Source organism: Rhinatrema bivittatum, chromosome 4 (assembly GCF_901001135.1).
Source record: "Rhinatrema bivittatum chromosome 4, aRhiBiv1.1, whole genome shotgun sequence".
NCBI classification, from domain to species: domain Eukaryota; kingdom Metazoa; phylum Chordata; class Amphibia; order Gymnophiona; family Rhinatrematidae; genus Rhinatrema; species Rhinatrema bivittatum.
In genome coordinates this window covers 424082585-424098389 of record NC_042618.1, presented here as the reverse complement: position 1 = coordinate 424098389, position 15805 = coordinate 424082585, and the positions used below count along the sequence as shown (strand labels likewise).

The 15805-nt window shown below is 43.4% G+C and overlaps 2 protein-coding genes across 3 annotated transcripts in view; one reads left to right on the top strand and one right to left on the bottom strand.

The window, feature by feature from the left end:
• Window positions 1–2599, top strand: part of GRIP2 (glutamate receptor interacting protein 2) — a 288825-nt gene extending 286226 nt beyond the window's left edge. Inside the window, 1 exon segment of the mRNA XM_029601383.1 lies at window positions 120–2599. Within this exon segment, the coding sequence (XP_029457243.1) occupies window positions 120–311 (192 nt within the window). The 3' untranslated portion in view covers window positions 312–2599.
• A 10963-nt stretch (window positions 2600–13562) lies between these two features.
• Window positions 13563–15805, bottom strand: part of SLC6A6 (solute carrier family 6 member 6) — a 138803-nt gene continuing 136560 nt past the window's right edge. For both annotated transcript variants that reach the window (XM_029601379.1, XM_029601381.1), the window contains exons 13-14: window positions 15330–15500; window positions 13563–14351 (exon numbers count right to left, since the gene is read on the bottom strand). In XM_029601379.1, coding sequence (XP_029457239.1) covers window positions 14211–14351; window positions 15330–15500 — 312 coding nt within the window. In that variant the 3' untranslated portion in view covers window positions 13563–14210. The remainder of the gene's footprint in view (window positions 14352–15329; window positions 15501–15805) is intronic.

Sequence of the window (15805 nt, the reverse complement as noted above, 5' to 3'; positions counted from 1 at the left end):
ATGATTTTAAACGCAACCTACTATGCAATGTGCATTTTAAAATATACTGTATGAGAAGTTTTTTAAAATGCGTTTTTGGTTAATGCTTCATTTTAAATCAGACCTTTTTTTTTTCTCAGGTAAACCATGTGCGCACCAGAGATTTTGACTGCTGCCTGGCTGTCCCACTGATTTCTGAAGCAGGAGGAAAACTGGACCTGGTCATCAGCCGCAACCCACTGGCAGCGAATAGTCAGTTGGAGGAGGGTGAGGATCTGCCTGTCAGACGCTCCTTGGGTGTGGACACAAAAATGAGCACACAGACCCTATGAAAGGGGGGGACCCTGGTGGTAGGCAAAGGTTTGCCCCAGGCCACGCTGCACTGAAGTCACAGGAGAGAGCGTGAAGACTGTTTGATCATCCCTTTATGCTTTTTGCACTGCTCTTTGTGGTATGTGATGGTTTCTAATGTGGGACAGTCCCATTTCTGTCCCCAGAAACTGTCTGGGGCTCTTAGATCGAGCCACAAGATAGCCCTGACAGAGCAAGCCCGTGATGACTTCCCGTGCACTTAGATGGAAAGCTGCTCTGTCACAGGGATCTCCTGCCTTGCTCAGTAGGGCTGAACAAAAGGGTTCTGTGGTCTCTCAAGTGACCTCTGTGGCCACCCGCGTGTCTGCTGGAGCAGAATCTTTTTTGTACAGCTGAGAGCTGAGGGGAATTTTGGGCAATGAATAATTTGCTGTCTTTCCTGGCCATCTTTTTTTTTTCTTTTTTACGTACACACACTTTCACACCCATGGTGCTATTCCTTTTTATAAGGATTCTTAGAACAACAAAATGAAATTATTGGATCTGTTGGAAGAAACCTTTCCTGACCTTTTTAACCCTACCAATATCAAAAAGGGCCAATTCAGTACTGCCACTAAATTCACCTTCTTAAATGACCCTTAAAACACAATTCTATACCCATTCTAAGACTGAAGTTAACAGGAATGAAGAGATTTATTGCTCGGAGGAAACACATAGATGTCATCGTACAGAGAAACCGTCTATTATCTTTTTATTTTTCCATCCTTTCACCTCTAATGCACACTTCTAATTTCTTTGAAGTACAGCATTTTTCAAGAATGATGCACATATGCTCTATCAATGGGCTTGAAGTCTACTCACTGGCCACAGGTTTGCTAGTTGCTGTAGTCTTATTCTGTCACTAAAAATATCCATTCAAGCACATAGGACTACAGTTGGGTAAGAGCTTCAACTCCCTAACTCATAACTATCCCCATCAAATTCACATAAACTACATTTTACACACACTTTTGTCATTGAAGATCTAGATTATACTTCTGCAAAGAACTAACTCCACCTTCACAAATTCCAACATTTTTGTCCTCTTAATAAAGAAAACACCTTGCTCAGTTTTAATGTGAGATTTTACTAAGTGAGATGGTGTATTCCCTTTTCACTTCTTCATTCACTGGGTAAAATAAGTACTTTTTAGTTGCATTGCCTCACTGTAAACACAAGTGTAAGTGAATGTGTCAGTCATGTGTTCGTACACACCCCTTTCAGTTCTACATTTTTGGTTGGTTGCCCATAATTTTTGTTTGCTTAGATGTTATTAGCTGTTGGAAATCAAACCTGTTCCAGTAGCATTCTGGGAGTTGTAGTTCAGCCCTTCCCTTAGATAACTACACCAAACTTAGAAGCCATGGACTCTTTTGACCATCCATCTGATGCTCTTATGTATCAATGCATTGTGGCAGACATGTTACTACACCAGTGCAAAACTTGCACTCTGAGCCTTCCAGGCCTTGATAATCTCTTCTCCAGGTACCTGCACAGTCTTGCAGATATCATTGTTTGCCAGAAAGTATGCATTCCCAAGCCATCTTTCTGGTTTACCACTTTAGTTCTAGGTGACATGAAGGGTTTGGTAACAGGGAAACAGAGCGAGGAATGCACATTTAATGCTGCTTTAGTCAAAGGCAACCCCTGCTTTGTCACAGGTGAAGGCTCTAAGCTTCAGTGGTTCTTGTTGTTTCTGGGGCTATGGTTCCAAGCATTCATAGCCAACCTTGCAGCCATGTTGGTCTCCAATCACTTGAGCCTTTTAAAACATTTTTAATGGCTTTGTTTTTAATCCGTACATTGACACAGATCCCTCTGTATAGTGCTAACGAATGCAATATACACCGTGCCATTATCATCCAAGTCAGACATGTGCCATAAAACCTGATACCGCAGACCACTGATGAAATGTGTTTTTTATATGCAATATTTGGAAAAGTCCGAAGCTCAATGTAACTTCACACTGGTTTTTAATGAAGACTTTTAGTAATAGCTTTAAAATTGGTCCTTGTGTCCCTTCCTATGCATTTTGAATATTATACAGTAACTGCATTACTAAATGTGTATTTTTATCTGTATGATATCAGAGTGCAATCCTTATAATGTATTTTTATATACAAAATTTTCTTATGTATCTACAAAAGCACAATATTTAAAAAGTACTGGATTCCAATAAATATTTTAGTCCTTGGGACATGTTTGTAAATACCTTTCTGTATTTAAAATGGGGCCGCAATGATTTTTCTTAATAAAATATTGAAATCTACTTCCATTTTTTATCTTGGCGTCTTGTTCCCTTGCATTGAAGCTTTGAAGTAATTAAATATTGTTTGTGTAGTTGAGATTTATACATTTGCTTTTTATGCAAACAGTATCTCTGTGCGTGTTAAGCTCTCCTATTTCAACAGTTCTGGTGCTTAGACACTACGGAGTAACCTGAGGGATAGGGATAAAAGGAAGTTTTGAAATTGACCAGATGAATTTCTTGGAGTCACTTCCATCTAATATCCCCCCACCAGTGGCGTGTGTGGGATAATTTCCTCTACCACTCCCGTCCTCTACCACTCCCGTCCCATCCCTTTCCAAGTCACCAGCAATTATGCTCCCTCAGTTCCCTCTTCCCTCCCATACCCATGGACAGCAATCTCTCTCTCTCTCTCTCTCTCTCTCTCTCTCTCTCTCTCTTTCTCTCTTTCTCAACCTGTCAAAAAGGGGCAGAGACTGCAAGCCACCAAAGTCAACATGAAGGAATATAAAAATACATCATAATCCCTGTATGCTCTCCTGTGAATGACAAATGTTCTAGAAGAGCCAGCATCTAGCACTCAGTGTTAACAAGTTGGGAAAAGGGGCTGTACTGTTTAGTCTGCCCACAGAACAGCACTACATTGCTAGTAGAGGAGGAAGCCAAAGAAATGCTGGGAGACCATTTAAGGTAGAAAAGGCACAATTTGGCTGGCTCTGTGTGTGCAGGGTGAGGATGGCCAGGAGTTGGAGCCTGGAAGAAAGGGGTGCATCTGGAACCCTGCAATCACCTTCTGAAGAACTAATTATTGAGAGGGAGAGAGAAGTCTGCACTCTGAGAAAATACAGACAGCTGTTCTTGCTTCATAGGCAAGCTACATGCAAAATCTCAACAAGGGACAAGGAGCCAGGAGCTAAGAGGCTTCCTTTCCAGATATATCCAAGCCCAGGAACATATGGCTGGATTTCCCTCCTAAGATACTGAGTTAAGTAATCTAAATTTTGCACAATCTTAGCAGAGGAAGGAGAAGGTTTATTTCCTTGCCTTTTGTGATAAATTCAGTATCTCATCTTAACTGCTTCAGCCCTTCGGCCAAAGTTAAGCATAAACCCTCGATACTGAAGGGAAAAAAAACCTCGTGGAGCATAGTCTTTCTGTAAGAGATGGAAACCAGGCCTGCTTTCTGTTTAGTACCAAGTAAACCATTTGGGGAAGTTCCCCAGGAGAGCGACCCTTCACACACTGCCGTGCTCATCTGTTTGTTTTGTCATCTAGCCAACTCCACCATCAAGAGGGACTTCTTCATTTTCTTGAATTTTTTTCCACAAAATGTTATGTTTACAAACTGGTGATATTGGGGTGGATGTGTCTCTCCCCCCCCCCCCCCTTTTTTTTTTTTTTTTGAGTTCTCTGGGATAAAGACAATTTTTAAAAGCTGTGTACTTCACTGCCTTTTCCCTCAACCTTTCTCTATTAGCATTCTTTATTATTATTTTTATCTATTTATTTATTTATTTATTTTACTATCCATATGAGTATGTTGGTTGCCCTGGCGAGCAGACCATACCCAATGTTTTTGCATTGCTTGATTTAAAACAAAACTGCAATTTTATATTATGCTTCACTACTGTACTTTTTCCATTTAATGTTCCGGTTGGATTTACTGTCTACCTACACAATACTAGTAAAAGAGTTAATTACTATGTTGTGATGTGGTGATTTTATCCGGTCTGTGAGTGCTACAAGTTAGAGGTTGTTTGGGAAGGGCACAGAATTGTGGAATCAAGATAACTGGGACCCTGTCTTATCTCCCACTCAGGCTATGAACCCAAAGATAAATCATATTAGTGAATATGATTTTTCATGTGGTACTCCCCACCCCAAGCTTAGGGCTAATTCATAGTCTGGAACAAGGGGAAGCATCAGAGTGGAGGCACAGCTGGGACTGGAAAATTCTTTCTTTGCCTGTACTTCATCTATTCCCAATAAATAATATCAAACTATACTTGGTGACCTACGCTAACCATGGTCTTGCGAATTCTAGAAAACTGGTGCAAGGGGGGGAGGAGGTTGAAATAAGTAGGGCCTCTTTGGTGTAGACTATCCCTTTTGGGGACAGCATTGCAGGAGCTCACCAACATTAGAGAAACAGCAACAGGTTGGCACAATATAAAAGTGGTAGGCCGAACATGTAACTCGGCACAGGAGAAATTAATGTCCTTTTGTGTGTGCCATCACACTAACTCAGTCCAGATCCTTCCTCATGAGAATGCCCATGCAAGGGCCCCTAGCAGAGAAAGTGAGTCAGCACCATAAGACAGCATGTTTGCAGAGGAGCTCACTGACTTTTTGACTCAGAAGGGGGAAAAACAATTTAGAGCTAAAGGAAATGTTTACTCCAGCACAAACTGCTCCACAAGACCCTGCATCTCTTATACCGGCTATAGGCAAAAGAATAGAGGCAGCCAGAAAGCCCCGAATGACCATAGCTTTTACAAACAATTGAGAACTTTTTCTGATAAGATACCTGTCCTTGGAGGGGGAAGATGATTATGAAAATTGGATTGAGCAGCCACTCAGATTGTCCCTGAGTGGGAATGCTCTGCTTTGGAGAAGTGGGAATGTCTCCAGGGCCCTGCTCTGGAGATGTATGGAGCAGTGAAGGCTGAGAATCCACTGAACACAGCTGAGGAGTGTATGGAAGCCCTGGAGAGCATATCTGGCACTACTGAAAGTGGGTTAGACCTGAGTTTCCGGTTCACACAGACCAGCCAAAGAGATGGGGGAAAAAGCCATATGATTACTTGACACATCTGGAGTCTCTGTTGCGGAGAGTGGCCAGAACAGGGGTGATAGCACCCGCTGAGAAAGATATGCCTTGTTGGAGCAGTTAGTGTGGGGTGTGCCCTAGTCTGATGGGTTACTGATACATTTGCAGCTACGGGAAAGGAAGGGAAAGCCACCAGGCATCCTGCAGTTGCTAAAAGATTAGAGAGAAAAAGGATTAAGAGGCAGCCAGCTAAGCATTGTTGGAGAACCAGTTATCCAGGCAGCAGCTGGCCAAGACCTCTGTTAAACTTGCTGAAGTATCCTACCTGATAAAACTGATTAACAAACTACAAGAGGAGGTCTCCTCCTTCTCAATCACAAGGGTTTCAAATGGTTGCCCCTATGACCAGTGCTGACCGGGGTGAAGAAAGTCCCGATTACTTGCTGACTTGTGGCAAGAGATAGCGGCTTTGAGGCCTGTTTTAGGATTTACAAAGCCTGTGCTGCCCATCCCTCTCTCCAAAAAGCCCTGGGAGAACCCTGGAGAATCCGACAGCTAGTCAATCTCATGAGCCAGAGCCACTGGGAAAACAGCTCTGTTACCAGTGTGGCAAAAAATGGCCACAGGGCTAAAGTCTGTAGATACCCAGATGATTTATAGTTGATGGTATAGAAATTAACCCTTTCCTAGTTTCCTCCAGGAAACATTTAGAGGGGCCTGGTAATGGAGCAGCTGAGTCTCCGTGATGCTACCAGCTCCAGCATACATCCTATGGACCCTCATTCAGAGGCTTCCCATCTACCAAAAGTGCTGGTTGGGCCCAAGCCTATTGTGAATATGAATGTGGAGGGTCACCCTGTGAAAGGACTGTTGGACAGTGGGTCACAAATTACCATAATTTTTTTACTACTGATATGAAGCTCATCTGAGACACTTACCTATGAATCCCATAGAGGGGTTGCTTGACTCACTTGCCCCACTCCTCTAATCGACTCCTCACCATTTAACTTCCAGAACTCCCTATTCTCCCCCCAAGTGGAAAGAACAATTAATTCAGCAACTGTCCAATCGTGGTAATGTTTTCCACCCATGAGTGGGATATGGGGATAGCCAAAAGAGCAGAACGCCCTATAACCCTGCATGACCCTATTCTTTCTGTGAAAGTGACAAGCCCTAGGTGACACTGAGGATGTCTGAAAGCATCTACAGAATCTATTGGTTGTTAGAATAATACAGCAATCAAGAAGCTCTTATGCTTCCCCTAAGGTGGTGGCTAGGAAGAAGAATGGAGTAGTCCAGACCAGTACACCCTGTCAAGGATAGATGATGTATTAGATTTTCTGAGAGGAAACAAATGGTTCTCTGTGTTAGATCTAAAAAGTGGGTGTTACCAGATCCCCATGAAAGAAAGTGATAAGGAACAAAACCGCCTTAATCTGGCCCCTGGGTTTCTACCAGTTTAAGTGGATGCCCCAAAGGAGTTCGGAATATGTTCCAGCACCTTATGGAAAAAACTGTGGGAGGCATGAATCTCCTGGAAGTTCTGATGACCTCATTGTCTTTGGAAAGACCTTAGAAGAGCATGAGGCCAGGCTGATGAAGACTCTGGATTGGTTGGAAGCTCAGGTTTCAAACTGTCACTGGACAAGTGTCCGTTCTGCCTGCCTCAGGTGACATATGTGGGGCATATTGTGTTGGAGAAGGGTATTGCTAGTGACCCTGGTAAGATTGCAGTGGTGCCTACATGGTTGCGGCCTACTGATTTTGAAGGCTCTGAGATCCTTTTTAGGAATATGAGACTACTACAGGAGATTTATTCAGAACTATTCCTTGATAATGTCACCTTTGACAAATCTCACAAGGGTTTATCCCCCAGCAAGAAAATATCAGGCCAAGGCCCCTACCTCAGGAATGAAGTATTTCAAGCCCTTTGAACCTTTTGGTGCCAGACTGCAAAGAACCTTTCAGAGAAGTCATTTATCAACTAACACATGCCCCTGTGTTGGCTTTTAGCAGCGCATACCACTCAAGGTTAAGCAGCTCCTGCACTTGTCACTCCAAGAACAATAAAAAAAAAAATGGTCGCCTTACTTTAAAGTGACCAGGATGGATCCCACCACCCGCACTTCCACAGTGCCACCCGCATCCACTCCAAACATTTTCAGAGTCTGAGCTAATAAACCTGACCCTGTGGAAGAAAATGGAGCAGAGACTTATATGGCTCCAAGAATGTTGTGATTTCACCTTCTTCCAAAGGGCAGAGCCCAGATCTTCTCTGGAACAATCCAGTAAACCGCTCTGTACAGCACTTGCTGGACTTGGTCACAGAGTGGGAAGGCCTAGGAGGCTTCCCTTCCATAAGGGTGTCCTCTTAGAAAGGTTTGCAAACAGTAGCAAAAATATCCACATGGGAAAAGAAGGCCAAATCCGTCCATGGGGCCGACCACAGCCCTCTCCATGCCCCCCCCCCCCCCCCACTGGTGCCACTGTACCCCTAGAAACCGGGTGGGAGGCAGGAGGAACTGTCACTGACCAGCACATCACTTCCTACTCTCCCCTTTACCTATCGGTCTTGGGTGAGGGGATGCCTGCACCGCAGCTAAGTCCTTCTTGGTCAAATTCTCCTCAGCCCTCAACCAACTTTGGATTGGGTGAAGAGAGAGCGATGGCTATATTGCTCCTATTTGGCCAGCTGCCGCATGGGAGATCTTGCAGTCTTTCTAACGGCCACTCAGCCAGTGCCATTGTAAGAACATAAGAAATTGCCATGCTGGGTCAGACCAAGGGTCCATTATCCTTCTCAAAAGGGCTGGCTCCTGAACAGCGACTTCCTGCACCCTGCAAAAACACCGCCTATGATGCATGGCCATGCCCATGCATGCACGCGACACTCTTCCAAGGTATTGTGCGCCTACATGGTGCGTATCAAGCTATGGCCTTATGATACGCACACAGGCTAGCCTCTCCATATGCAGCCAATGTCCATAAATGGTGGCGGAGTCCAGAAGCACATCTGCTGACCAAGCTTAACGCCATCATCTGTTTACTACCTGACTCCATTTCCCAGAGATCAGTCAGAGGTGCAAGGGGGGGGGGGGGGGGAATGGCCTGCTAAGGAAGAAAGAACCCCCTTTTTATTTTTCTTATCTCTGATCTCTGCTGGAATCATAATTGGGCCAGTGCCTACGGGGGTAGAGAGAACAAGACTTAACGGCTGAGCTCCCTCATTCCTCTTCTTATATCGAGCCTAAATTTGGCTACAGCACAGAGGCTCGAATGCTCAACTGCAGGAGAGCCCCAGATTGGATTCAGCTCAGGAGCTCAAATCTGTTTCTTCTCTCTCCTTCCCCCCCACCCCAATAAGTAATCCCCACTGGGGATATGCATGTTCACCATCTGCTGGAGATGGAGAATACTGACAGGCTGATGTGGCAGGGCTATGTGTCAGCAAATCAGTTGTTTGTGTCCATCTGCTGGTAGGAGTGCTTAACCCACCAGTGTGGATTGGCCAATCTGTGGCACACAGACCTATATCTCATTTTCTCCAAGTTACCAAACCTACCTCTCTACCAAGTACGGACAAAGTGGTCAAGGCCCTGAAAGAATATAACACCGGAATCGCCTGTTTCCTCTAGGGTAGATAGTGCGATTGCCCTTACTTGACACTGCTCTCTCATCTGCATCCCAACCACAAGAGTCTCCAGTGACTGAAGAGGCCAACAGAATAGCACACCAATGCACAGACTGTTAGCAAAGATAGAAGAAGGGACCAACAATCAATAAAATCTCTCACAGACACAAACATACATGCTCATGCCCTTTCCCTCACAGAGTGACAGACAGGCACACACACACACGCTTTCCCTCAGAGACACATTCACGCTGACACACACATGTTCATGCACTCTCCCTTGGACACACACATATGCTCGTGCTTTCTCCCTCACAGACACAGACACATATATGCTTACTCCTTCTCAGACATTCTCGCTCTCCCTCTTCCTCACAGACACACATACTGTCAGCCCATGGTAGTAACTGGAGAGGAAGAAAAAATACAACAAAAAACAATAAATCAATCAGGGCTGCGGATTCCCTGAATCCCTTGAAGGCCTTGACTGCATATGTCACTGCCCTCCACTCTTCCATGAGTAGACAATGGGCTCTCATGGCTCATCCTTACCCAATTCCAGATGCATGAGAGTGCAGGGAGAGAGACCTTTCTAGAGTTGGGGGGGGGGGGGGGGAGAAAGTCCGACTCCCTTGCACAGATACAAAATAACATTATGTGAACAAAATGAAAATTCAATTGGACAAAATGTGAAGGACACTTATAGTGTATAACCCTTAGTGGTGGTGGGGGGGAGGGGGGTAGGCAATTTCTCACCCTACCATATAGGGTTATGGCTCCTACGCAGTGGCAGAGCTGGGATTACAGCTGAAGAGAGTCCAGTCATCCTGCAACAGTAACACCCAGTGGATGGAATTGGGCCTCAAGAATTTAGACTTCTCAAGGAGCCTTGGCTCATGGCCCCTAGCCAAGAACTTTTGCTGTGATGACTGGACTAAAGTAAGCTGGGAGGAGATATAAAAGAAGAGAAAAATCCCTAGGTAGTTGTGAATGAAGACGTATGGTGCCAGTAGTGGGTTTACATTTATATTGATGCAAGTGATTTGCTGTATGACCTTGCTGAGACCCTAGTGAGAGGATGGAGGTATATAAGCGGGGTTTGGGGCTTTATAATTATAGAATGCATAAAAACTGTATTTGAATTTATTTGTGAACTGTTTAACTTTTCAAGTTGTTTTGGAATTACATTTTGCAATAAAAAGGCAAGAGTACAAATAAAAATAAGATGCTGGCTGGGCCCAACATACAAAATGTTGGTGAGCAGGCCGAGCCTGGAATAGTTGCAGGAAGAATCTCTCTGCGTACAGCTGTACCTGATGCGTCAATATTAACATTTCAGCTTATGCCAAAAATTCAAATTTTGGTTTTCACAATTGTCAGACCCATCCAGCAGCCTTTTGCCTGGGCTTTCATGGTTACAGCTTTGTGCTTGATTTGGTCTCAATTTGGTAAGGTTAGCTCTTGCTTTTGTAAGATTTATCTAAAATCTTTCATGAACGGGATCCAGAAGCAAAGTTTTCCTCATCTGTTATACTGTGAAATACAAAATAATTTCGTAACAAACTAATCAAAGGGCAGCTACATAGATAAGACTCGTTCAGTTATGTATAACAGAGTATTTATTTATTTAGATATTTTATATACCATCATTCCATGTAAAGATCACAACGGTTTACAAAAGTAACATTCAGAGCTATAAATCAACAATTAAAGACGGGTTATAGAAGTAGTATTCATATTAGGCATTAACATCTATTAAATGAAAAGTTCCAATATATTTGACTAAAGAGCTGGGACATAGGTGAGGATTACAGACAATGAAATAAAATATAACAATTTTAGCATATTAGCTCACGTTTACATCTCTTTCTGTCCGGTATCAAACGTAGCATCTCAGGTAGGGAATTCTAAAGTTTTGGACCTTCTATGGAAAATACACAATTTCTTACATTCATCAGGTGTGTGCTCCTTATGGTGGGGACAGAAGTACATGGATGCTAAGGGCATGTGATGTAAACAGATTTTATTTTTTGTTTTTAAATTTAAATACATTTTAAATCAAAGAAAAGGAATGGAAAATTAAAAAAAATGGATCCGGCTTTAGGCTACTGCCCCCCCGATAATAATAAAAAAACCAAAACACAATTATAACCCTTCCCTAGCCTCTTAACCCTTCAGTTTTGACATCATGGATCAAGAGTGATTTCTTCTCTTCTTCCTCCCTCCTCCCCCCCCCCCCCCCCCCCCCCCACCGCCCCGCCCCCCCAGTTGTTCCTGCCCTGCTGACACATTAGTGGAGGAGGAACGAGAGGGGATCCTCCTAGGGGAGGGAGTGGGCGGGTGGGAATTAATGACTCTCTTGCCATTCAGCTGTACAATGATGTTTGAGAACTCTCACAAATCCCGCCATAAAAATCCTGAATTCTGATTGGGTGTTGTCTGTGGCACCTTCCTTCTCCCCTTCCCTCAGCGAACAGAAGGAACCACAAAAGAGCTCAGAGAGGGATGTCTTATGGCAGCAATAACAATACTAGAACATGACAGGACAGGATCTGAGAGCTCAAAAATGCCATTTCCTCTCAGGACTGGCAGGTATACAGCAGGGCCTCGATTTCCAAAGGCGTTGGTTACATTTTGTGTGTCGGCTTATTTTGTAGTCTTTATTTTTTTTTTTAAATCCTCAATCTTCCCCTTACTCAAGCTCAGTTGCCTCTGCAGGAGTTTATTTTCTAAGCACTGTAGATCGTTTGAGCACTTAAAAACAATCCTCCTCTTATCAGCGTTTTCAAGATGGAGTTTCCTTAATGTCTGGCAGCATTATTATCAGAGCTTTCCCTGATGAAGAAAAACCTTTGAAACGTAGCCAATGTCAGGCTGCAATTTGAGCAAAAGCTGTGTATGAATGATAATAGTCTTAGAGGGAGACATTTTATTTGCAACAAATAAAAACTTTTACAAAAATAGATTTTTCAAATTGAGAGCCATATATGAAAAATTCCACCTTTTTACTCCATTTTTTCCACCTTTTTTACTCAATTTATTTACATAGGTGTGTGGGGGTTTTTTTAAACATTATTTTTTTAAAAAAAGGCAACGCAGCACTATACAACACCTATTGTAAGTACAGCTTATATGACCAGGCAATTGTGCAAGAGACATGTATCTTTCCAAGCAAAAAAATAAAACAGTCTACATAGCAAGATTACCATCTCAGCCCCCAATATCAATTAAAAAGAAATAATCAAGAATACCTTTTTGTCCCGTATTCCAAATAGCTATCGCAGATCTTATCATACAGCATCAACTTGAGTGTACATATCATCTTTTCTGTTGTTGCTCTATCATATGCTTGCTTGTGTCATAGTTCCATTGTAGGGGCAGATTTCCACATCATCACAATGCCAAGCCTACTTGCATGGATCAAATGATCAATCAGTATTTTTTTAGATGTACAAAAACACTGTGGTCTCCAACAGCCAAGGAGGCAGAGTTCTGATGTGAAAATGACTCCCAACTCCACAATCTCCATCTCCCATCCCTTAATTAACCTGTTTGAATTGGCCGCATGGCCCATTCAAGGATCGTCCAAGAGCCATCCTGCACTGAAGACAGCTAAAAGAAAGTCATCGGTGTACAAACACTCAGGACGATACAATACAGTGCACTCAGCCGAGTTCACTGTTTCATCCAAGGTTGGACGTGGATTTTGGGGATTAGCACATCCAAAAACACGTGTCCAATCCCCTACAAAACTAATAGCGCTCATCACATGCAAATGCATGTTGATGAGGCTATTAACTATTCTCCCCCCATTAAAAAAAAATGTGTGCCCGATGCACACATTTTTACCCTCAGAAATTAACGCCTGCCTAGAGCAGGCGTTAATTTCTGAGTAGCCCAATAAGTGTTCAGAAAAGCAGAAAATACTGCTTTTTCTGTACTTCCTCCAACTTAATATCAGGATGATATTAAGTCAGATGATATTAAGTCAGAGGATCAAATAAGACAAGAATAGGAAAAGGGATGCTCAATTAATGTGACTCCTCGTTTAAATATTCGATCGCATGCCCAGGATATGTTAGGAAAGAGGGTGCTCAACACTGAGGGCCCATTTTCCACTCTGATTTGCCTGTCTGTTCTTGTCATGACATTATCCTTATGTAGATTTCTCATCTTCCTGCCAGTACGAGGTGCATGGTCCCGCAGACATAAGAGAAAATTCTCCATAAGATGCTGGGTGCCAGAGGCGCCAAGGAAAAAGCAAAGCAAAAAGTAAACAAAAAACAGGAATCTCCCCATCCCACCCAACCCCCAGCCCTCCACATTCCAGCAAGTTAACCCGCCCAGATTTAAGACCCCACCCTCAGACCCCTCCCACTCCCAGGAATGAATGAAACTCTGCACATACATTCACTCCAACACTGAAAAAGATATTCTGAAAGGAATTCAGATGTTGGCCTGCCAGTACTCTGTAGATTCTGTACAACGAGATTGCCTTCTTTTACGGAGGCAGATATGGAGACTTTGCTGTTATGTTGAATGCATAGACGTGCAGGATACAACAGAGCACCGGGGATATCACATTGCCAAAGCTTTTTTTTTTTTTTTTTTTACATCATTGAACCCCTGTCTTTGCTTCTGAAGCTCGGTGGAGAAATCTTGAAAAAAGAAGATTGGCTGGCCCTGGTAAAGGATGTCTTTCCGTTTTCTGTTGGCCTTAAGGATCTTACATTTGTCTCTACAGACCCTTGCGCCCTACGCAGCCCAATGTAACACTGTCCCACCCCAAAACCCACCCTTAGCTGAAAGTGCCCCTCTTACAGTGGGAGCTATACAGAGTGTCAGATTGGCCCTTTAGAAGAGTCTCTCTCATGCTCTCTCTCTCTTGCTTTTCCCTTGTGCAATGTGGTTTCAGTCAGGGCCTTCTCTGTTACCAATCTGCAGCTGGTTTTGTTGAAATGATTTTCATGTAGTTTGTAATATTTAATCATATCATGTTGCATATTAGTTCAACATTTTTTTTAAACTGCAGAGAATATGTATTGATGACACCACAGCATCCCCAGAGAGGATTCAGACACCGAAGCGGTTGCTTATTACAAAATGAACAAAACATGTACATGTAGTATTCTCTGTGAGAAAAGACAGAATATATTTTAGTACCACTAGAATGCTGCATAGGAGAGTCTGGTGCTAGGAGAGTCTGATGAGTCCTTGCGACGTGGCAGCTATCACATCCTACTCTCCATAATGACACGGATTGGCTGGATATGGTCACCACTGGGCAATCCGTTGTAGCAGGAAGTGGATGCTCCTTCTGCCTCCTTCACCCAGTGATTCACCTCTCGAGGGGTAGCCACACGTTTTATTCTCTGAAGGAAAGGGTGGATAGGTGTGAGGGAAGATAGAAAGAGAAGAGTGAGAGGGAATCTCAAGAATTTGGGGAGGTCTGAGAAACTATGTACCTGTAAGCAAAAATATTCTCCACTGCAGAGCCTGCTGCATAATTCTTTTAGATTTGTCAAAAAAATATGGTATGTTACCTAAAATGCTTTTTGTGCCTGCCCATGCAAGAGTTAGAATGATGCCATGAGCCAAGCCACCTGTGCAATTCTTAAAAATTACTGCGAGTGGAAACTAGGTGTAAATGCCATCGCCAGTCCTCAGGTGTAACTGGCAGAATTTCAGTGTTCTGTAAATAAAAACGTCTTATAGCTTTGGGGCCAGATCTTTGAGTCAACAATCACAAAATAAGAGTTGCAGATACTCTGAAGGGCTTCCAAGGAAGTGCACCAGCTCTCACAAGGACTGCCAGCTCCAGTATTAAGGTCCAGAAACATTCAGGCTTACAGGAAATCTAAAACATGCAACCTGACCCCAGTTCAGACTATGTTATCAACAACATTTCCTATTTTGCTTTCTTTATTATAATGCAGCCGGGCTGCACCTCATCTTGGCCGATTATATCCACTGCTAAACTTTAATAAGTTCCCTGGCCTTGCAACCATCCCCCCCCCCTCACATCTTACCCCCCAAAAGGGCAGGAGTTAATACCCAGTTGTTTCTGTCCTGCAGGTGTTGCACTCCAAAATGTCACCAGCTGATCCAAGGGTGGTACCATTTTGAAAAGTTTGGCGCCAGCTGGGCAAGAGTAACTGGGCATCATTCCTGCCCAGGGAAGGGAGAAGCCTACAGCTATAAGAGGCAGGGAGATGGAGGCAAGCCTGGGGGGATTTGTTTAAGCTTGGTGGGCAGGGTTGGTGGCCAGCACTTAGTGTATGCTGCCAAGGAGACAAAAAAACCCCTCTGCATATCCCTAGTTACCATGATGTCTCCAGTCATGCTCTTACCTCCAAGATGGATCCATCAGACTGTATGATGCGCACAACCACGACCAGGGGGATGCAGATCATGGAGGAGAGTGCCAGACACCAGCCCAAGCCAATTGCCCAGGCAGGGTAGGTGTAATACTTGTTATATGTCAGTGGTATGTATTTGGCCAAGGAAAAGATAAAGCAGGCCTAAGAGAGAGAACAGGGCTGGCTTCAGAAACAGCACTGCAGTACATTCATGCCTTCCAACTGAGAAGAGGAATATCAGAGTAGCATCATTACCAGCAAATCTGAAACATGCTGCCAACTGGTTTAATGGGGTAATGCTACAATGCTACAGCACCACAAAACTGATCCTCACCTTTTTTTAATTCAGAAAACAGAGGGTAAAAACACAAATTATTTTTACAAGGCAACACAATATACAGTAAGTACATAGTAAAGATGCTTTGTTTTAGGAAATATGTTTAAAAGACATATGAATTATTGATTGG